Below are 23,056 nucleotides of genomic sequence, written 5' to 3'. Positions count from 1 at the left end.
TATCATAAAAACAAAAAATACGTGCAACGTATACAACCGATGGTACACACTTTGAAAACGTCAATTTAAATAGAAAGTTATCGCATGGATCATTGAGACTATATTAATCCTTAAAACTTAATTACTTTTCATAAAAGATAGATCGCGCAACATAGAATCTTTCTTTTTCCTTTCAATCATCACGACGTTAATCATGGAGTCATTTCTAATTAGCCTGTTACTCAATTACCCTAAAATTAAAAGAGGCGAAATAAAAATCGATCGAATTTCTATATACGAGGTGGATCGTAATATGCCGATTGTCGCGATTCTATTACAACAAAAAAGTACATATCGGTAGTGGCGTGTTATGGAGAAAGTTGATTGGCTCGAGGCGGCGAACTACGATGGCGGGAGGGATGTGTTGCAAACAGGAGAGCGCACGTACAGTCAGTCGCGTTGTCAGTCGGTAAACGTACGCCGTGTCGTATGGTTTGGTCGTTCGAATATCAGTTGGGGGGGGCAAGTGTACGCGTGTGTTGCCCATTTACCGAACTTGAGCACAAGTTCTTCAACGCGTCGCGCGTATTCGTTTTCTCTGTATGTCGTGTTGTTGTGCTCGTCCTTCGTGCGCCAACGGGACCCTGGTCTCGATATGATGAATATAATAATGCAGTGAAGTGAAACGTGTCCTGGGCGCGGCGGCGATTCCGGCAGAAGGAAGGAAGGAAAGTCTGGTAGAAGCTGGCCGGCATGTGCACGCAGTTCTGCCGCGGCACCACCACTGCTGCTGTCATACTGGCGATGTTCCTCTGCCGGATTTGCTCCGCCGAGGAGCAGCCAGGTTCTTCCGGTGGATCCGGTCTCCTGGAACCTTGCAATGTCACCGCCGACGGACGGGAGTTCTCCTGCCGCGGGGCTGGATTCTTGTCCATCCTGGAGCCTCTCGATGTCACTGTACTTCCATCCACAGTCAATCTTACCAAACTGTAAGTATACACAACCTATAAATTGAAGAAAATATGACATGTCACGTTTTACCGCCTTTGTTAAAAGGCAATTTTAAAATTCAATATCTTATCTTTTTTTTTTTTACATAGACGATGTAAAATAAATTTTGTTATAAAAAATATATATATCTTTTATATTTGTTTTTAAATGCAGCTCTTCTATGCGAATACACTATTGCGAAACGATTTATAGCCTGTCGTTATTTTGAAGCGTATCGAACGTTAACGATACATCCGAGATCATGTTTCTTTCGCCTCGTTTCCTTTCTCGTTGCGTCTTGCGCGGCATTTCGAACACTACGGTCGCACGGAGGTCCTTCGAATTCTTGCCTTGAGAGTTTGAAAGGTTTGACACGCCGGAACCTTGACGCGTTAACGTTTCGAATAATTCCCGACGGTGAATTTTAAAATCTTTAATTGAAAATTCATATCCAGGAACTCTGGTATTAAATATCTTCTGTACAAAATATTCGTTTGAAGTGGAGTATGAAACGTTGTCTGCGAATGTAGTTTAAAACAATTGTCACGTGACTGGTCGAGAAGCGCGCAATTATTCAAACGTTCAAACTATCTGTCAAAGCTAAATCGTTCCAATTCCACTCGGTTCTTGAAATCTTTCTCTTTACTCACGTGTTCCGAAATAACAATTTGCCAACCGTCACGTGTAATTATTAATTTTCCTTTCTCTCCTTTATATTTGGTGCTTGAAATAGAGATGCCGCCATTATTATCACGATTGGTATTTACATATATGTTATTTATTTGTGTGTATTTATATATATATATATATATATATATATAAACACACAATTATTTTTATATTAATTTGTTTTTTTATTAATTGTTTTATATTATTTATTTTTTTATTAATTTGTTTTATATTATCTTTTTAACAAATATGTAATGAAATGATGCATAAGAATTGTATCATGCGAAGTATTATAATGGAAAAGGAGAATTATTTTAACGTTTAACGCTGTTATTTATTAACTTATGGAGTTTGTTACAAGGCAGTCAGAAACGAAAGAACGAAAAGAGGTGGCATTCGCAGTTCGGTCGCGTGCAAAAAGCGAGAGAAAAACGAACAACGAGTAATTGGAACTTTTTTTCTGGCCTGGATTCCATCCGAAAGTATTCTTTCGGGACAAGTTGGCCGTAGTTTCCGTGTGTACACTCGGAAACCGTCTGTTTGTCTGACTTGCTACATTGCATACTACTACGCGAGTCTATTTCCGTTTCGTGTTTTCAATCGTTATTGCTTTCATGTTACAATTATTACCTCCATTATTAAAACTGTTTATTTGATTTTTCTTTTTTTTTTGTGGATGTTTGCCGAAATAATACTTTTTTTTTCAGACTAATAAATTTAGTCGTAACAATTGAGTATCATGAGGATTTGAGGAAGATATTTTTGGGAGAGAAAAGTAAATTAAAATGCCGATAAAATTGTTCTAGAACGTTGCCGAAAGTTACAATATACAATAAAATATTGATTTTATAAAGAATGTCTTAAATTAATCCAACGCGCTATGATCAATCTGAAAATTAATTGTTATCGATCGAGATAAATTAACATTCGGTTTTCGTATAATTTTTCGTCACATGATCTCCTTTATCCTTTTCCTTTTAACTATTAACGATCTTTTGACACTTGACTTCTGATATCTTCGATAGCAATAGCAATCCAACAAACGTTGCACAATTAAACGCATTTAGCATAGAATGAAAAGTTTAATTTCACTTGATGAAACTTCTGCCTCGCAATTGGAAGCAAAGTGATAAAAATGGAATTCACGAAGTAGGGGAATAAGAAAAATTAGAGCGAGGTGAATGCTTTTCATTAGGAATCTAATATAAAACTCCCGGCGCGGTGAACTACTTTGCAGAATATCACTGTCACGGTGAAAACTTGCGGGAAATAAGAATTTCCGGCGAACGAATCGTGCAAGTTTAACCGAATGTTAGGCTCTGCAGTATGACAGAGGGAAATGACCTTTAACAGATTTTATATTGATGGATCGAGAAAGTGGAAAATTAGGCGTCTCTTCTTAGGAAAGTGGCTAACTTAACCCCTTGCGCTGGCAGCTGGTTCGCGGACCATAACGAGTGACCGAACCGTATACAATAATTTGTCGTTTTCTGTTTCTTTTGAACTCGTCGGTATAACATCACTGGATAGAAATTATTAAGAAGTAATAAACTTATCATTTGTTTTGCCTAGGTTGTATTTAAATATACATAAAACTGAGAAGAAAATGTTGTAATTTGGGACAAAGAAAGAGGTTAACCACTTGCGCTGATAACTGACTGCGGACCATAACGAGTGACCGGACCGTATACAATAATTTGTCGCTTTTTTGTTTGAACTCGTCGGTGTATCACTGGATAGAAATTATTAAGGAGTAATAAACTTATTATTTGCTTTGTCCTTGTACTTAAATATACTTAAAACTGAGAAAATATTGCAATTTTGGGACAAAAAAATCCTCGACGTGCGTGGCATGTCATTCCAGCGTAAGGGGTTAAAGCTTAATCTCGTGTGTGCTTTTCATCGGTCACGCGAGATTAAGTTCGCGTGTCTCGCATGATCGTGAAATGATCGAATATTAGATAAGTACACAGATAACCAAACAAGACTGCTATAGTGTCAGTCTATTACGAAATCTCCGATAGTATGAATTATAACGTCATTACGTAAGCGCTGTGATGCTTAATATTCTCAAATATCTTTTATATTATAGACATTATTTTGAAGCTGTAATGCTTTTTGTACTATAGAAGGATAATTCTTTAACAGTTTGAATAAACAGACAAACAATCAAACAATAAATAAATAATCTTGAAGTACTTTCTAACATTCTAATAATTTATAATATACATAGGCATAAAGATTAATTCAATTATAAAAGATAGAACGGAAAAGAAACTGTAGATAAAGAAATTTTAATGCTTCAATTGAAGATGAAAACCTGCTCGAACCTCGTACTAAATAAAAATACAACGTGAATTGAATGTGTAAAACTACTTCCTTCGTAAAAAGTAAGAAACACAACTAATTCTTTCTCTGCGAGAGTAATAACGCTCGATGCGCCCCCTTCAAGAAAGCGAAGAAGCGAACCCACCCTCGGCAAAAGTATAAATTCAACCAAATTACGCAGCTGAGAAACACCATGTATCGTATAGTTGTCGCCATAATGCAGCGCGGCAACGAGTGCTTTAACCGTAAAAGTCGCTCTATAAGAGGTGGCATAAAGTGGAGAGATAAAAATGGAAGGAGAAAGGAAGGAAAAGCTGCAGCGTGGAACATTAAAAACGTCGTCCCGGCGGAGCGCCATGAAAATGAAATCGCGCGGTACAATGACGAACGTTTTCCAAGAATACAGGAACGTGGTATGGTCGTGGTATGGTACAGGCCGCGGGGGTTAACATCTTCCAAAGGCGAGAGGTATGAAGTATAATCCGTACAAGTACGGTTGCCGACCTACATAGCTAGACGTTGATCCTTCTCGACTCGAAGACAGCCGATATTTTATAGAGAGCGATTTAGGATCAAGGAAACGAGCGAGGAATTCACACGTAGGCGTTCTCTTCTGCTGCTTTAAATTCGCGCGATCATCCTCGCCATTTGTACTTTGGAGTTTACTGCGCGGTATTTCTTCTTTTTTTTTTTTTCTTTCTTTTTCTTTTTGGAGACGGAGATCTTCGCTTTGAATTTTTCTATTAGAATTTTCCACGCGATTTGCAGTTGCGATTGCAGTCCCGAAGTATATTTCCCTGTTCCTCTTTCCCTCGGCGGGGTTTTTCTTATCGGAGATTCTTTCTACGAGAAGAAGGCGAGGTGGCAGAGGATCGTTCTTAATTTTCGTCTCGAATTCTTTTATTAAAATTCTCCACGTGATCTTCCTCGCGACCCGTGTTTCTATCCCCCGGTTCTTTTTCTTATTTCGTTTTCAAATCTTTCTCCGTCAAAGTGAAGATAAAAAGAAAAAGAGCAGGCGCGGTGTTTTCCAGAGAAACACGATCAGTTCATTAAGACTTTCCTCTCCTGAAGTGTCCGAAGAATTCTCGACGTCTTTTCCTTTTTCTTCGAGAATTTTCTCTCGGTTTTCTCTTTCTTCAAGGACAGGCGTGAGAATTTGTTTTTGTTCTTAAATAAAGTTTTTAAAGAACTTTTCTCCCCTCATCCTCCGGGGCTTCTTTTTCCCTTTCCGTTTAACTAAAAGCTCCCCATCTGCAAGAAGTTCTCAAAGATTTCTTTTCGTCGTGATCTCTTTCCATCGCAAGAACTTCCTCTCTCGTCGAGAGAATTTCCTTCTTTCTTTTTTCACGGTGGTTTCCTTCTTTCAATTTCGCGATATTCCTTTCTTTTTTTTTTTTTTTTTTTTTTTCGACCGCAGCAGAAAACGCAGAAAAATAGAAGGCGACGCGAGAGATAGTAGAAGGGAAGAGCGAGCACTTGAAAAGCGAAGCAATTTATCTTCCTTCGTCTGTGTGGAATCGGTTGATTAATCGACGGGGATCGTTGAGATTAATTCACGTTCTACCTAAGAGACCCGAACAAACCGCTGGAAATTATCTGGGATAATTGATTCTCAGCGGTCGGTTGAATCGACAGAGAAAACGGTTTACCTGTTTATTTGTACAGCTCTGACATACCTACTGTATCAATTTCTATCCTGGGGACTGTCGTTAAATGAAACAAATTTGATTTTAGGAGAATATCAATCGTAGATGTGTGAATGAATCAATTCGTGAAAGATTCTCTAACCTGTTAGAATCAAGTCGTTTTTAATATTATATATGTATATAATATTCTATTATATATATTCTCTTGTATAAAATTCTTATTTTTTGTTATATAAAAATTCATCAAAATCCCCGCATGTATAAGCAGCAACCAAACAAACGTGTCTTTCGAATCTCGAGACAATTGATTTCGCAATTTGTTACGAGAACAATCGTTTTGGTAACTATGAAAAATCAAAGACGAAAGAAACAGAAACAGAAAAGGAAATACCAAAAAGAGGTAGAAAGGGAAGCGTTACGTTAAATTTCCAACGGGGAGAAAAACCCTGGTTGGCAATCGTTCCGCGATCAACAGTTGCTCCATTTATTACGTAAAGACGGTTCTACGTCGGCCCTTTCAACGACCGATATCTCGCCGTGCAGTTAGGCACCGATTAATCTCCGTTCGCGCTCCTCGAAAAATAAATCAGCGGGTGGTTTAAACAAAAAAAAAAAAAAAAAAAGGGGGGGGTTAAAAAAAAAAAAAAAAAAAAAAAAAAGAAAAGAAGAAAAAAGAGCACTCGCTGCACGCCGCTACATCGATGAGAAATATTTATAGAAATGGAGAAGCAGCGGATGGTTCGTCGGAAATGCAACGCCGCCGTTTCCATTCATCCTTTCGTCGAACGGACGTGAATCTTTTGCTCTCCGTTAATTACTCCCATTCAGTAGGGCTGTTCATTCTAATTATACCGCGCTCCTCTCTCCCTTTCTCCTTTTTCTTTTTTCACTTTCGCTTTCCCTCTTTTTTTTTTTCTTCTTTTTTTTTTGGTCAAGAACTAAATAAGAAAATGTTTGGTAAAATACGAATATAGAGAAATCTCTCTAGTAATTTATTCACGAGTTTGCTAGAACAAGTTGCACGACGAATTCTCAAAATTCTCTCGATCTCCTCTAATATTTTTCGCTCCACTTTTCCCGCCGTTAATCCGTACTTTACTTCGTCGACGAGTAAGAGTGCATTTGTTTAATAAACAATTACACTGGATAAATATCTCGTAAGTAAATATCTCGCATTAAATGTCGCGTGTTCGTTCATCCGTATAATAAACGTGGTGAATAAATTAATTAAAAGAGAAGGAAGGAGAAGAGAAACGAGTAAAAAAATGGGGGAAATGCTACTCGTTAGTTGGTCGTTAACGTTCTCACGTTCGGCGCATGCATTTTCACGCGGGCAACAAAACTTTTTAATTGCAACCGACTCTTTCGCGGCGAAGTGGCTGCTCCAGGTCGAGGAGCCTGCGCCGATTCACCACACGGAAACGAATCTTGTGCAACATTTTGGGTCAACAGCTTGCTCGTCTAAAATTGAACCTGAAAGATGGAGGCTCGTTTTCTTAATAGGAGGACGCGACAGTTCGCTAATTGGTCAAACGTGTTCGTTTTCCAGTGGCGCGTGATCCAAGAAGTAATTGGGGGTAGTTTTCACTCTTCTCAGTTCGTCGAATGTGCATTCATTGCGTTTGTAGTTTTGCAATGTTTCACACACTGAAAATTCTTTTTTCTCCTTTTATTCTTTTTAACAATAAAAATACATTTTTTTTTTAAAGAGGAAGATATGATATTTATAAATCGTAAATCGGAAGAGGACAAGTCAGGATAATTTAAGTAAGGAAAATATGGGAATATGTAAATTGAGTAATTACACACATAGCTCGTATTAAATGGGAATTAGTTTGTTCTAAAGTCGCATTACTGTTAAGGGTACTGTGGTAATTGGATATATATGCAAAGAGGTCGCGGAAATGTTCGCAAAGAGGATTATGATACGTTGATATGGCGAGGCATCTATTTGAAGGAATTGGGGATTCGCACCGCTGTGTTGCACTTGCAATTTCGATTTAAATTTAAAAATCGAAACTCCAACTTCTCGATATCAGAAACACACTGAAAGCATCTTCTTCGCCAGAGAAGGAGAGACAAGAGAAAAAAAGGAAACTTGCCAATTTATGAATCAGGTCACAATTCGAATCAAATTTCCAAGTGCAACAGAAATTACCCAAATGAACAAAACACTCGAAGAAGGAAATTCTCCAATCTAAAATTACGATCTCGATTCGAATCTGCCAATTTCCTAATTTAACGATTAAAATCCTAATTAAGCGAAACGACCAAAAACCAGAAGCTAAATAGAGGAGCTCTCCAAGTTTTCGTTCTAAGAATATCCGCGAAGAAAATAATCTCCAGGAAACACGGTGGCAATCGAAACACAGCGCGAGCAATGGAGGAACTCGCGAGCGTCACCTAAGAAAAGTGATGTATCCGGTACAGATGTGACACGAATATTTCCGGATTACCGGTTCCTCGATCGTCCGAGAACCGGCGAGATTCTTTCTCGTGGATTGATCCCACTTGCCCGCGACCGTTTTATCGAGGTTGACAAGCTTCAAAGCGAAACGAAAATTTCGTTGGCAAACGTTCCCTACGGGAGGGGGCCAGTGTTCTTCCCCGTTGTTTTACAATTTTTCTAGCTCCTTCTCTCTTTTCCCATCTTTTCCTCCCTCTTTCTCTCTGGTTTTTTTTTTCGCGCTCGATGGAATCTCTCGATAACCGACGTTCGTTCTGACCTATATCGCGACTCATCGCCCCGATGGAATTTGGCGCTGAACGCTCCGTTTCACGAAATTCACTCCCGTGCAATTTCGTTCGTTCATTAATCGGCAGAACTGTCGATTAAGTCGAAAAGACTACTTTGGATGAAATTGACGAAAGGCAAGTCGAGGTGAAAACATGTGACACTGGGGAGAGAAGGAATCTTTGCTCGAAAAAGAAAAAAAAAAAATGGTATTTCTACTGGGAAGAAATTATTTCGCTACGTTCTTAAGTATTAATTAAGGAACTCTTCATCTAAATTTCTAAGGATGTTTAGACACATAGATCTTGGATAGTTACGTGACCGTAAAGTTTTACGTTTAACATCTTGCGCCGGCAACTAATTGCGGACCGTAACGAGTGACCAGATCGTGTACAATAATTCGTCGCTTTCTTTTCGAACTCGTCGGCACGATATCACTGGATAGAAATTATTAATTAGAGAAGTAACAAATTTATTATTTGTTTTGCCTATTTTGCTTTACTTAATTATTACTTAAAACTGAGAGAATATTGTAATTTTGGAACAAAAAATTCTCGACATACGTGGCACGTCATTCCAGCGCAAGAGGTTAAGAATAGAATCGATATGCAACGTCACAGAATCGATGATCAATGGCAGAATTTTTGAATTTGATCCTAAGATATATCGCGGACGCTCGCTGAATGGATATCGTTCGAAGTTTCGTGATTTAAAGGTCCATTGGTCGGATCGACGGTAGTTCGTGGCTTTGTAAATTTGTTACCGGGCTGTTACGAAAGGTTTCAGTTTTGAGACGAGCTAGAGTTTTCGGTCGACCGAAATTCTAGCTTTGCAATTTCAGAGGGTGATTTACGAGGATATTTCGTAACACAAATTTCTTATAAGTCCGAGTCTCGTGCTGTTTGACATTTGAATTTTGGAATTTATTACATAGGTCAATACTACAATGGGTCCACACGTATGTATACTGTAACGATATTTAACTTAGAGTTATGTGATTTCTCATTGACTGGTAAATCGAGTAACTTTCCGATTCATTTAGTTACCATCTGATCAATTTTAATACGACACGTGATTAAAAAAAAAATAATAACAATCAAAAGGAGAAATAAAGTAACAAAACAGAAGAATACAGCTTGACAGACTATAGAAACGTTATTCGTTTGACGAAGTGCTTCTTCAACGAAACAACGAAATAAAATGTCCATCCTACTAATTCATGAAAGTCTCAATCACGTAAGCTCTCGTTCCTCGCTTGCCCAATGAACCGCGAGTGACTGCAATGAAAGAAACAATGATCTCGAGACTCAGCTTTTACCTTTCCCTCTCGACATATTCGTTTTATAAGTAATAAGAAAATTACGATAAAGAGTCACGTCATACTGTACTCGAAAGGCGAAATTTACACACACACATACACACACACGCGGAATCGTAATAAAATTTCTTAAAAAAATATTCCTTTTCCATGGAGGTAAATGGGTCGAATTTGGCAACGGTTGCTGGAATTACTTTCACAATAGCGTCATGTACACACGCGATCCACGTCATGGACGTGACCGGCGTGATTAATAGTCCTTCACGTTCCTTTTAGATGTTTACGCTTGTCTATTTGAGCATCTGGCCATAATAATCATATCTGGATACTGTGGGAATTTTTTTCTTTTTTTTTTTTTTTTTTGTTTGTTGCCAGTAATTGACCACTCCATTCATGAGAGGTTAACTCTTCCTTTATAATGGTGTTAAGGACGTCGCTTTATATTAAACGATCATAGTTCATTTTTATTATTGTATTATTGTATTGTATGTTCATTTTTATTATTGTATTATAGTTCATTTCATTACATGAGGGATATCCATAAGTAATGTCATTTAATAAACATTGCCAGTGACAATGATTTAGAGAAAATAAAATTTTGTACAGTATCAAAAAACGAGCATTGTCGAGACATTGGATCTTTCTATTTTTGCGATTTTCAAATGTTGCGGTTCTCGTCTAGTAATCACGCATGCGCGTAACGCGCACGTATTTAAAGCGCATGCGCTTACGCTCGAAGGCAATCCCTTTATACTCCCGTAATGAACAGCAATGATTATTACAATTCTTTTTCCAAGATATTCAAATGTTTTAAGATGCATACGTCTGATTACTACTTTAGTAAAGCATCAGCGATTTCCTAAACGCGTCAGCGTGTTCTCTTGCGTCTGACACTTGTAGGAAATCTCATCTTAACAAGAGGGCGAAAAGGATACTCGATACATGCTGTGTGACGCGGCGTTCCACGCTTATTTAAAGTTCCCGGTTGAAACTTTCTCGGGCAGTAACAAAGTGGCTCGAATGCCAGTAGCGAGCGTGACTCGAATATCGAACAGTTTGATCCGCGTTTACGCGAACGAAGCTCGTTCCTCTTGACAATGGGTATCCGGGATGAAACGTGAGATTTTTGGTATAGGTTATGTTCGGGCTAGATTTGGATTAAATGATTCTCCTCTTCTTTTTCTTTTATATTCTTTCTTTTCATGAAATTTTTGTTTTGTTCTTGTTAAAGTAGATTAGAAGAAAGTGTTTTCTTCTTTTTAATCTACTTTAACATTGTTGTTAACTTCATTTATCGTAGTATAGTCTGATATAATCTGGAACTAGCGTGATAATCAGAAAGAAGAATTTTCAAGTTTCGTTTCCATAAGAGAAAAATGTCGTAACGTTGCGAAAGATACCTATCGCGTTTTCATTCACAAAAAAAAAAAAAAAGAAAAGAAATTGACGCAAGACAGTGTCAATGGATTTTGACTTTCGCTCGTGAAAACTTGCAACGCTACGTCACTGTTGCTACCGGGACACATGACTCATCCACACCGTGTGAATAATTTTACAAGGTTGAAACTGTAATCATTGTAATTTGTAAGATTTTCTTATATTTTCCATTTCTGGAAATAAATCTTCTTAGCCAATTGAAAAAAATTTCAATGTTTAAATTGAATTTAACCTAAAAATGTTTCGTTCACCGATTTAGATTTAAATTTAGTAGAATACAAATAACAAGTATTCGAAATATTCGTTGCAATACTTCATAGATGAAAGGATCTCCGTTTAAGCCCTATCACTTCGTAAAAGCATGAAATTTATAAATAAATCCGCGTCCCAATTTTCCTATCGGGAAGTAATACTCCCCTGAGAAACGTAGCTACGTAACAACGTATTACAATAAAATATAGCGACGGATGTTTGTTTCGTTGCGGAACTAATCTTAAGTAGATACAGAAATTCGTGGCCAGACCCAGCAGTTTGTCGTCATACGGAAGCTTTTATATTACCGCGAAAGTTTTCGAGTACGCTTGTGAGAAACGAGCGGTCATAAACAGGAGATGGATCACTCCTGGTCTCGTTGTCCCCGTGAATTCTACCATCCGTCGGAAACAAACTCGGAACTGTGGAAACGCGATTCTCTCCCCTCGAACATTTTCCGCTACAAAATGCTACGCATCTTTTTCCAATGCCTAATAAAACAGTAATAAAATAGTAATAAAATAATAATATTTTATATATACTTTTATAATTTTTATAATAATAATTATTTTTATAATTAATATATATATATTATTTTATAAATATAATTATATTTTTATGATTTTTGTAATAACAATTATTTTTATAATTAATATATACATTATTTCATAAATATAATTATATTTTTATGATTTTTGTAATAATAATAATATTTTTATAATTAATATATATTATTTTATAAATATATCCCAAATATATATATATATATATATATATATATATATATATATATCAGTTCATTCCCTGTAAATCCGTGTCATAAATCACGCGGTACTAAATTTATAAGCCGACTAACCTCGAATACGATAAATTCGCACAGTTAGATAAATCACAGACTTAAGATCTAATATTAAGTGTCAGACAGTAAATCAACGGTGTGATTTGAATTTTTCAGTCTAGTTATTATCACGGGGGGGATAATGTTTCAAAACGAACGAGAGAATTATTGTTAGAAGGATATTACGGTGTAAAGAATCTTCTAAAATAGTTCTTGAAGATCTGTACTTTCTCTTTCGTTCGTATAATACGTATATACGTGAGATTTTTTTTAAATAGAATGGTACGAATCTTCGTTCGCTTTGTACAAATCATTTCAGGAATAGAGTGGCATAGATTTTTATTAATTTTACGTGAGACTTTTTTTTTTAATGTACGAACGTAATAGATATCGTCTTAAATTAATGAGATAATCGTCGACGTATCGACGCGAAACTCGGATCATTGATTAACCGAATAATCCACATAATTATATTGTACAGTGCGATAAATGAAATGACTTGGATAGTTATATCCAATTATTGAAATAAAAATAAAATAAAATACTTTTCCGTGTTCTTTACGTTAATATTCTAATTATTCTAATGTTCTAATATAAATTATTATCATTAATAATATTAGCAATAATGATTAATTGTATTGTTATATTATTAATAATAAGATTATTACGTATATTATTAATAATATTATTATTATTAATAAAATCATTACGTATATTATTAATAATAAGATTATTAATATTCTGATCCTATTCCAATCAAAGTTTTTTTACTTATGAGAAAGAAAAAAAGATTGCAATACTATATACTCTAATTTAAAAAATTTAGAAACCAATTATTACAAACAAGTTTGATATTTTTCTAACAGAGTATCGAAATACAATAATGACGGCATACAATGTGTCAAATAAAATTTTCAGAATGTAGCCGTATGTACATGACGTTACGTAGAGGGTTAAACATTTTGCGAGAACGCTGACAAACTGAGTTTAGAATTCTCTTTCTCCCTTCGGGCGTAATCTCTTTTAACACGATCGAAAACGCACATCGATACAAGTCCTTAAACTCTGTTCTGGAATTTCTACTCTTCGGCAGAGGGAATCGTTTCGCTTTTACTGCAAAATCGTAAAAAAAAAAAAAAAAAAAAAACCGGGGGCTGCATTATTCGCGGAACGACGCGACGCAAGGGAAGAGCAGGCAGTAAAGAACGAGATAAACCTATGATGAGACATAGCGATACGACTTTACGATTGGAATAACGATGTCATCCATTCCCCATTTTGACTCCAAATGACCGATCCCTCGTCGTCGTTTCACTAGGTTCCCTTCGTTTCTTTCGTCCCCTCTCGACCTTTTCGTTCCCTTGTCCCTTTCTCAGACTCGTTTTTTCTCGGACTCGGAAGAAATTGCGATCGATGAAGGTCACTTTCGGGCGATATTGCATTTAACGTGGCGTCTTTACAGCAGCATTTTTCTGAAAATATTTGTAGATTATAAATGGCGGAGAAGTTAACATTACACCCTGCTGCTCTCCTCGCTTATTATATTAATACTTAGAATGATACAATGCGAGAGGTGTGGAGTATACAGAATGTTATAGAATTGTAATCAAGTGTTTAGAAGCTATATATTTTAATAATTTATTGAAGTATAATGTCCATTTTGGATCATGTAGACCCAAGAACAGCAGAGTTAATGTTTGAAAATTAATTAATAATACAAAAGATCAATTCCAAGAAAGTATGTTATGTATGTATTATATACGTATTATGTATTACACGTAATACTTAATATATATTGGATACATATTATTATAAGTACATACACACTGTACATAATATAAAGGGTGGCCACTAAAAAACCGAAGGGTTTGAAAAATTCATAAAAAAAAAGTTTCAATTCATAAAAATTAAACACATAGTACTAAAAAAAATCTATTAATTATGTTTCCAAATAAAATAATAAAAAATTTAAAACACACGTGTTTGTAAAAATTATTTTTGTTTTACATCATTCAATGACCATCCTGTCATAATGTGTATAATATATAATATAATATATACACATTATGTATTATATTTATACGTAGGTTTACAGAACATTATTACAGAACAGTTACGTATTATTAATATTAATATTTAATAATATTACAATATTATTAATATTAATATTTAACATAATATTTAATATTACAATATTATTAATATTAATATTTATTAATATTACAATATTATTAATATTAATATTTAACAATATTAATAAATTTCCACTGGAACACGCGTGAAAGAAAAGTTTTCCAAACCGTCCGCCCTTTCTCTTCAAATCCAAGATTTTCTTGCAAACAAATCCTCCGCGGAGGAACTTTCTCTGAAAAAGTCATCCAACATTCCCATTGAACGTAAACAGCCTTCGCCTTCCTCCCTCCCCATTTCTGAAACTTCGCGGAACCTTTTCTCCAGGCTAAAAGTTTCATTACCGAGGGAAAGATGCTGGAAGAAAGGAAGATCGTATGGAGAGAGAGTTCACGTTTTTTCCCCTCGTTTTCTTCTTTTTCTATTATTGTTCGGTCAGCGAAGAAAAAAAAAAAAAAAAGAAAAGAAAAATCAATGGACCCTTTTTTCGTTCCTCCTCGTTTCTCGACGTAGTAGTCCCTCCTCGGAGTCTGCGTTGGATGGATCGATGTTTGGTCAGCCAAGTGTGAAACGGATCGAACGAGGAGAAACGACAGAATGATTAATTGGTCGCGATTATGGAAACGAATATGGCCACAGCTTTTCTGAAATTCATAAGCTTCGACGTTCCCCTAACTGGCTTGGTCATCGTTCGATGAGACACTGCGAAGGAGAGAGTTCTCGAATCGAATGTTACTCTTCTTTCTTCCCGTAAATCTTCGTTCATGTATTCTATAAAAAAAAAAAAAAAAAAAAACAGAGAAAAATCATTCAAGAATGAATTTAATCGTTTTGACAACTGACTCCTCTTCGTTCTATCTCTTCTCTTTCAATCTTTCGATCTTTGACTCCCATCAAACTCGATTAACTCTTAAAGGCCGTGATATGTCTTTGTGCAATGAAACCTCGTCGAGCAGCGTCATTCCTGAATTAAACAATCGATAAACCCAGGCAAGTGGAATTAAATTTCAATCGTTTGCAAACTATCGTGGCACGATGTTTCAGACGCTAGGGTATCAGACGTTTTGCCAGCTAACATCGATTAGGAGTTTGCTCCGGGTGAATCGTGTCCCGGGGAACGGTTAATGTCGAATCGCGGGCCACTGAACATCGTTCTCGAACTGCGTGCACACGCTTGAGTTTCCAGACCAACGACATCTATTTCGTGCTGGCACGCGTAAACACGTCGGGGCTATCGGTTTACGATTCGTTGAATAAAGGGGTTCGAGACCGGACTAATTTCGAAAGTTTTCTGTCGCCGATTAGCATAAAGATTCGATGTAGCTTCATATTGCTCAATTTTTCGCTTGTGTTATCTAACCTAGATTCGGAGGTGGTGGTTAGCGGCGAGGGAGAGGGACGTTGTTTCCAGCAGAGGTGCTTTTGGATTCTTTGAAGAGCGTGATTAGGGTGACGGAGGTGGTTAACCAACCTATTAAGGGGGCAGTATAGTTTGACGGGCCTAAAAATTACGAACACTTTGGAGGTCTAGTAAAACGAAAGTACGTATTTGATTGACATGAGCTTTCGTGATTTATTTTGACACATTACGAACTATAAAAAGCAACATTAAAAAAGAAAACAGAAAGGTGGGTAATTGATAGGGGAAGAAAGAGAAAGAGTTTCGGTAATTGATAATCTAATAATTAGTAATGTGCGAAATAGATAGAAGATTTGATTGATTTTTTGTGGGGGGGGGGGAGAGAACTATCGATTTATGATATTCTTCTTTTCTCAGTATTTTCATAGAACTTTCCATTCAATTCTGTCCAAAATTTTATAGGAATCCCTTCTCACCCTTCGATTTAGACAATCTCCACGTTATTTTCTCTTTGACTTGAAAAAAGCTTATCTTCGAAAAATAAATGTCGTTGAAAAATCTCTACGCGAACACGCGTGCTTCGTTCCGGGAAGAAGTCATTAAAAAATTGACGAGGATTGTATCGTGGAGCAAGCTGGAAACGAATCAAAGAGTCAGCTGCAGGTTCGGTCTTATTAAACAATTCCTTTTTCTTTCATAAGTTTATAGAATACGTGGATGCGCGTGCGTAAGCTGGCTCGATCGATGTGTGGAAATGTGCGAGCCACACAGAAACCACATGGAACAATGGAACTCTTTTTTTTCAAGTGTTCGCGATACGTTTTCCAATTTCGGTCGTTCTTTCAAGTTCGATTAAAAATGGTAAAAGAAAAAAAAGAAGTAAGGGAAAGGGCAGCTCAGAGAAGTATTCAAACTATTTGTGTTAAATACAGGAAACATTTTGGTATTATATATTACATTAGCAACGTAACGATGGTGACATTTGATTTGTCGTCGTTGGATATTCATCTTTGTCAAATTTATATCTCTGTGAACATTAATGAAGGATAGGAACTTAGATAGAAAGGAAATATCGCAACGAGTATTGCATTTCATGCACTTTTATGAGCCAGTGTTCGCTGTTCAAGTGCTTGAATATATTTAGAAAATCGAGAATACTGAAAATATTCGCACCAACCAGAATACCGGGTATAAAATCGTCAAGTTACACGTCAGCCATTTAAACAGACGGATACACTCGAACAGTCATTCTATATCCATGGTGTTCAAGTGGCTGCGTGCTCGATATCGGTAAATTTATGCGGTCGTTAAGGGGTAACTAGCGCATAATTGATACTCTACCAAAGTTAATATGCCTAACGTCAACTGGAAAATCACATTACGGCCGTATAGAACGGACGGTATTTAAAACGGCGACCAAACAGAATTTTTCCAGATTTATCCCTGTTGTGTGAGGGACTGAAAGTTCATTGCGTTCCTCTGTTGTATCCAAGCTTAAGTTGGGATTTCCTATAAATTACACGCATTTATACCGACACAATGGAGAACCGTGTAACATGCTTTGTTCAATTGACAAAATTTTTCTTACATTAAAAATTGTCCACCTGTAGCTGAATTTGGATATTTCCTGAATTAAAAGATGCATCGTCAATTGCTTTTCCACAATATCTTCTTTATCAAATATTAGGTTAAGTTGCAATTCTAGTAAAAGGGAAAATAAAGAATGTATTGTTTTTTTGATAGTACTTTCTTTATCAGATATTAGGTGCAATTCATAAGTCTGATGCAATTCTACTAAAATAAAGAATTTATTGTTTTTCCATAGTACCTTCTTTATCAGATATTTAGGTTAAGTTGCAGTTCATATGTCTGATGCAATTCTAGTAAAATAAAATAAAGAAAATCAAGAAAATAAAGAAAATAACAATAGAAAGACGAAGACATAATATTTCATTATAATCGGGGAAAATTCAGACGTATAGGCATTGGCGCATGCGCGTTAGAGACATGCGCATTGGTGCGTGCGCGTTACAGACGTACGCGTCAGCGCATGCGCGTCAGATTCGCCTATCTGGCGCGAATGCAACGTTTGAAAAATCCGAGTCGAAAACATTTGTCCTCAGGGACGATGTACACAGCACAGTGATTTAATACGCAGGTGTAACAACATAAGTGTAAGTCCTTGGAAAAATTTCGACAAATTCTTATTCTGTTTCATGTTCGTCACACAATTTCCTTGCTTATTCTACTTGTTTGGAATAATGAATTCCAAGCTACGAATATGTCAGTCGTACTCGTGAAATTTTTATCACTTTCGAAATGTTGTTATTAACGAACTGACGATACGCGAAGCTTCAAGATACCGAGTGTATAGGGGATGGCAGAGTGCACGAAAGTAGAATCAATCTGTCGTAAACTCGGCGGGTCTGTCCCGTCTCGTAAGGTGGGTGTGAAATTGGAAAGGCAGTTAACCAGAGAGGGCTCGTCAAGAACGTTTAACGACGGTTTACGTTTGAAAATACAGGACCGTACCGACGGCAGCTAATAAACTTTGAGCTTTACGAGTCCGTACTATTTTCATTTTTTTCTTGTACCACTGTTGTCCTTCTTTCACATTTCTTCCTGTATTTTCATTTTATTCCACGTTATCTCGTCGAAAAACAACACGACGGTAGTAGAAGAATTAACCATGTATATTATATTATTAACTATATATTATCTTATGTATATTAATTAACATATATATATATATTTGAGTAACGAAAAAAAAAGAAAAGAATAAATGGTGGCTAGATCCGTTATGAAAAAAGAAAAAAAAACTATATATTATGTTATATGCTATATATTATATATTAATTATAATTAATATATATTAACTATATTAATTATTAACTATGTTTCCTAAATTAATTGTTAATAGTTATCTAACTGTTTCCTTTTTTATTTTATAGTATCTTTTCATTTGGCTTGTTACAGAGATCTAACAAGCAACAACATAACAGACATTCCAGCCCGTGCCTTCCATCGAACATTCAATCTTGAAGTGTTGTAAGTACCTAGAAAAAATAATGATAAATAAGTGCAATAATGTATCATGTACCTTTCTTTAAAACGTTATTCCTTTAAAATCAAGGTAGATATTCTTCGTTAAAGATTTCTCTGTTGTTCTCCTTGCACGTTTCTGTTATCACATTTTATTATATCTCTTTTTCAGATTGCTTCGACGAAATCGTTTGCACATGATCGCCGACGATGCATTTACGAACTTAACGAGCCTTCGAGTATTGTGAGTGTTCTACAAATTCGCACGAAAAAATTCTTCCAAAAGAAAAAAAGAAAAACGAGAAAGAAAGATTGCTGTGTCCGTAATAAATTTATCACTTGAGTAACGAAAAGAAAAATAAACGGCGGCCAGACGATTCGTTATAAGAAAAGAAAAAAATTAAAAAAAAATAAATAAAAAGGGATTGTAGTATCCGCGATGTTTAAAATGTTGTAATTCTCTGTCTGCTTTTGTAGGGAGCTCGATGACAATTATTTAACAAAAATTCCGACCGCGATCGTTAAGCTCTCTGGCCTTGAAGACCTGTAAGTGTGCATCGATTAAGTAAAATGTAATTTGACAACTTTTTTTTATATTCTATGAATATACTACTTCCTTATCAAGCCCCCCCCCCCCCATCAGGAAATTTCATCGTGATTTCATCTCGATAAAGAGGCTTCCCCTGAATTTCACCTAATTTTCGCTACATTTTTCTCGACTTGAAATTTGTCACTTTTTCGAGTTATTTAATTCTCGACATTTCCTTAAATTTCTAGTTTGTAAATTTTCTACGAAGAAAATATCAGAATTAGGTAGAAAATGGAGCGAACACCATTTTTTTTTAACTTTTATTTTTACAACTTTTATAAATTATAATAATAACGTACATAATAAATGATATACGATAAAATTCTTTCGACATTAAACGAATATCAGAATTCATGCAGACTGATCCTAATTTTGTTAAATTCTTCCCCTAATTGTTCTATTCTTCTTCTTTCAAATACACGTTGAAAAAAGAGTGAAATAAAATAAAACAGAAAATTGTTAAATAGTAGAATCGCGAAACAGAGATGTCGGTCCTTTTGTTCCGTTTTTACCGAAGGGAAGGAAGCCAAGAAAGTCGTATTCGTGTATGTTCCGTCGGTTCCGTAGGTCCCTGTCAAACAATCGGATCGAAACTCTGGAGGAGCATGTTTTTCAGCGCGTTACTAATCTATTGTCGCTCGATTTACGCGGAAATCCCATCAAAGAGATACATGGGAACGCTTTCCGGAATCTACGCAAACTCCGTAAACTGTGAGTATAGATTTTCATCTGTTAAATGTAATGTTAACTCCTTGCGTTGGCAATTGGTTCGCGGACCATAACGAGTGACCGAACCGTATACAACAATTCGTCGCTTTCTTTTTCTTTTGACTTCGTCGGTATAACATCACTGGATAGAAATTATTAAGAAGTAATCAATTTATCATTTGTTTTGCCTGGGTTACATTTAAACATACTTAAAACTGAGAAAATGTTGCAATTTTGGGACAAAAAATTCTCGACGTGCGTGGCACGTCATTCCAGCGCAAGAGGTTAATTCTTGAAACTAAACTCTAGTTATAGTACGTAAAGATCAGACACTTTTCTGTCAGAGATAATAGAACGTAGAAACGCGTAGATAAGATGAGAAAATTATTAGAATTTTTGTAGCCCACCTTCGGATTTAGGCTACAAAATAATTCGAATATAAATATAATATAATACAATTATAATATATTTATAAATTATATTATAGTATATAAATATATTTATATATTATATTATAGTATATTTATAATAAAATATAATTAATATAATTAGAATAATTAGAATTTAGATCTATTACTAAGTTTATGGTATATCTATATAGACAGAAATATAACAAAGGGATTATTTTGTTTTAGGATCCTCTCGAATCTGAAAGAATTACGGATATTTCCGAATTTAAACGGAACGAGATCTTTGGAAGTGTTGAGGCTAGATCGTGCACAAGTGACCAACGTCCCGATAAATTTATGCGAACAATGTCCAAAGTTAAAAAGTCTGTAAGTAGATTTGAACAATGAGCGTATATCAGGTAGTTTTATTCGCCTGAAACGATACTCTGTCGTAATGAATTAATCGAATGTCGATGCAGTATGATTCGTAAATTAAATTATAACACGGTGGAACGTTGATGAAGTTAAACTGAGATATAAATTTGTCAAAATGTCCGATGCATCTCGGACGAAATTATGTTACAGCAATTAATTTTATATTTAGATTTAGCCCGACGTTAATCCTAAACAAAATTTCACCGTGAATTAATACAAAATGGAATTTCAATTAATTTAAATTGAGGACTCATGTTTCATCGATAATTCATGCTCTCTTTATCAAATTGCATCCTAAATGCAATTGCATCTTTGTCAAAATTATCTTTTTTTTTTTAATTAAATTAACATCAATGTCAAATAATCTAGTATCAAAATCGATTTATCAAATTTATTATTACTTTTCAGTGACGTGAAATCAAATTTTCTAACGGAGGTACCAAATTTACAAAATTGCAGCGAACTGAGGGTTTTGTAAGTATTCAAAGACGAAACACATAGTCGAGAAAGCGAACGTGACTCACAATGTTGATCCCAAAATTGTGTTATTTATCTTATATATAAGGAGGGAATTCGTTCGTTTCCTAGGGACTTGGCCAGTAATATGATCCCGTCGTTGCCGGATGAGTCATTCAAAGGTCTGAGCATGTTGCACGATCTGCTTCTGTCGAACAACAAATTGCAAGTGATCCCAAGCGGCGCGTTCACCGGGTTGTCGAGGCTGCAGGTGTTGTAAGTGTCGTCGCCTGCAATTAATCCCCCTTAACGTCTGCCGTTACCGTCTTGAGAAAGAGAACTTTACGATTTCAGGGATCTGGAGAGTAATTACATCGAGTATATTCACCCGGACGCGTTTAAAGAGATGAAGCATTTAGAGGATCTGTGAGTGTCAAAGGAAAGACACCATTCTGAGAAATTATATTTTCTAAGTATAAAAGTATAAATGAGTGTCTAAGTATATAAAATGACTTTTACACCGTGAAAGCTGGAATTCTATTCTTTTTTTCTTTTTTTTTTTTTTTTAACAATTTCTCTTTGCTGATATTTATTATTGGTTTGTTACGTTTCAGAAATCTTGGGAACAACGTATTTCCAGCACTGCCAACGTCGGGGCTGTCAGGCCTATTGCACCTTAAAACGTTCAACAATCCAGCATTGAGAGAATTCCCGGCTCCCGAGAGGTTTCCACGCGTGCAAACGATGGTATTGTCATACGCTTATCACTGTTGCTCGTTCTTGTCGATAGAGGTAGAGGATCCGGTGACCAAATCCTCCGTTCAAGAGTCCATCTTTTTCCCTACTGACAATGACTTCGATATGAGCCTGTGGAACTCAAGCTTCACCGATATCTGGCCACAGTTGAGTAAGTAATCTAGTTCAATCGACTAATTCCCTCGTTGTGATCCTTGGAGCTTTCACGGTCTGGATCCTTCAAGTTGATCCCACTGGTTTTAGATCTCTACTTGCTTTGTATTTACCATTGCTCTTTCAAGAGATATTTCCTCATCTTCTTATTAATGTTACAATTTGTTTAACCTCCAATAGGTTTAACTTCAAATGCAACTGAAGGTTCCTCCAACTGTTTTTACTCATTGCCACTAATCATCCTGCCACGGCACCTCTCACAAAATACTACACTAACTGTGTGTCTTATCGATATTCAACAAAGAAAAAGTAACAAGTTTTCGGTGATCGCTATTTTTGTTGAAATGTTTTAATAAAAACGATGAAGATGTCTGTATTATTATTTTGTTCGAAAGAAATTGCTGCACTGAAATGGCTTTGTTTTGTTAAACATTTAGCTTGTTACATTTTACAGTTTGTCACTCGACACTGAAATGCTGCAAAGCGTAAGCCGCATAAGTCCATTTACGTTGTTGCAAGTTGATGAACAGATTTCGACGCTCGAGGTTCAAACGCTTCAAGGCGAAAGATAGGACAAAGAGTTTCATTTGAAACAAGTTGCACGATGTTTCGACCATCATTCACGGTGAATCTGACATTCACTTTACAATTAAGAACATTTCTCTTATAGTTTCTCGATAGTTTAGATCTGTCATTTACCAAATCGTTAAAGAAAAAAGAAAAAAGAAAAGAATCATAAGTTCACGACAACACACATTCTACCACGCGAATGGATCATCCAAATATCTCTCTTCAATCATCGACTCGTTCAAATCAAATCAAATAAAAAAAAAAAAAAAAAAAA

General features: G+C 35.9%; 1 protein-coding gene across 1 annotated transcript; it reads left to right on the top strand.

Annotated features, from left to right (window-relative positions):
* Positions 1 to 408: 408 nt before the first annotated feature.
* Positions 409 to 22,394, top strand: LOC122534309 (leucine-rich repeat-containing G-protein coupled receptor 5A-like). Its single transcript, XM_043664821.1, has 10 exons — positions 409 to 968; positions 18,661 to 18,732; positions 18,899 to 18,970; positions 19,204 to 19,272; positions 19,883 to 20,026; positions 20,659 to 20,799; positions 21,256 to 21,321; positions 21,436 to 21,579; positions 21,658 to 21,729; positions 21,918 to 22,394. Exons 1-10 carry the CDS (start codon positions 733 to 735, stop codon positions 22,216 to 22,218), a joined length of 1,317 nt encoding a protein of 438 aa, XP_043520756.1. The 5' UTR covers positions 409 to 732; the 3' UTR covers positions 22,219 to 22,394.
* Positions 22,395 to 23,056: the final 662 nt, after the last annotated feature.

Source organism: Frieseomelitta varia, unplaced genomic scaffold, assembly GCF_011392965.1.
Source record: "Frieseomelitta varia isolate USP_RPSP 00005682 unplaced genomic scaffold, Fvar_1.2 scaffold_147, whole genome shotgun sequence".
In the NCBI taxonomy this organism is placed as follows: Eukaryota; Metazoa; Arthropoda; class Insecta; order Hymenoptera; family Apidae; genus Frieseomelitta; species Frieseomelitta varia.
The sequence above is the reverse complement of the archived record's forward strand: the minus strand, read 5'-3'. Positions and strand labels throughout refer to the sequence as shown.

Bases quoted from the DNA above. Each gene is read 5' to 3' on its own strand.
- LOC122534309 (XM_043664821.1), top strand. From the start codon at position 733: ATGTGCACGCAGTTCTGCCGCGGCACCACCACTGCTGCTGTCATACTG. The intron at 18,971-19,203 runs GTGAGTGTTCTA...CTGCTTTTGTAG, and splicing joins TTAACGAGCCTTCGAGTATT to GGAGCTCGATGACAATTATT. The intron at 21,322-21,435 runs GTAAGTATTCAA...TTCGTTTCCTAG, and splicing joins TGCAGCGAACTGAGGGTTTT to GGACTTGGCCAGTAATATGA.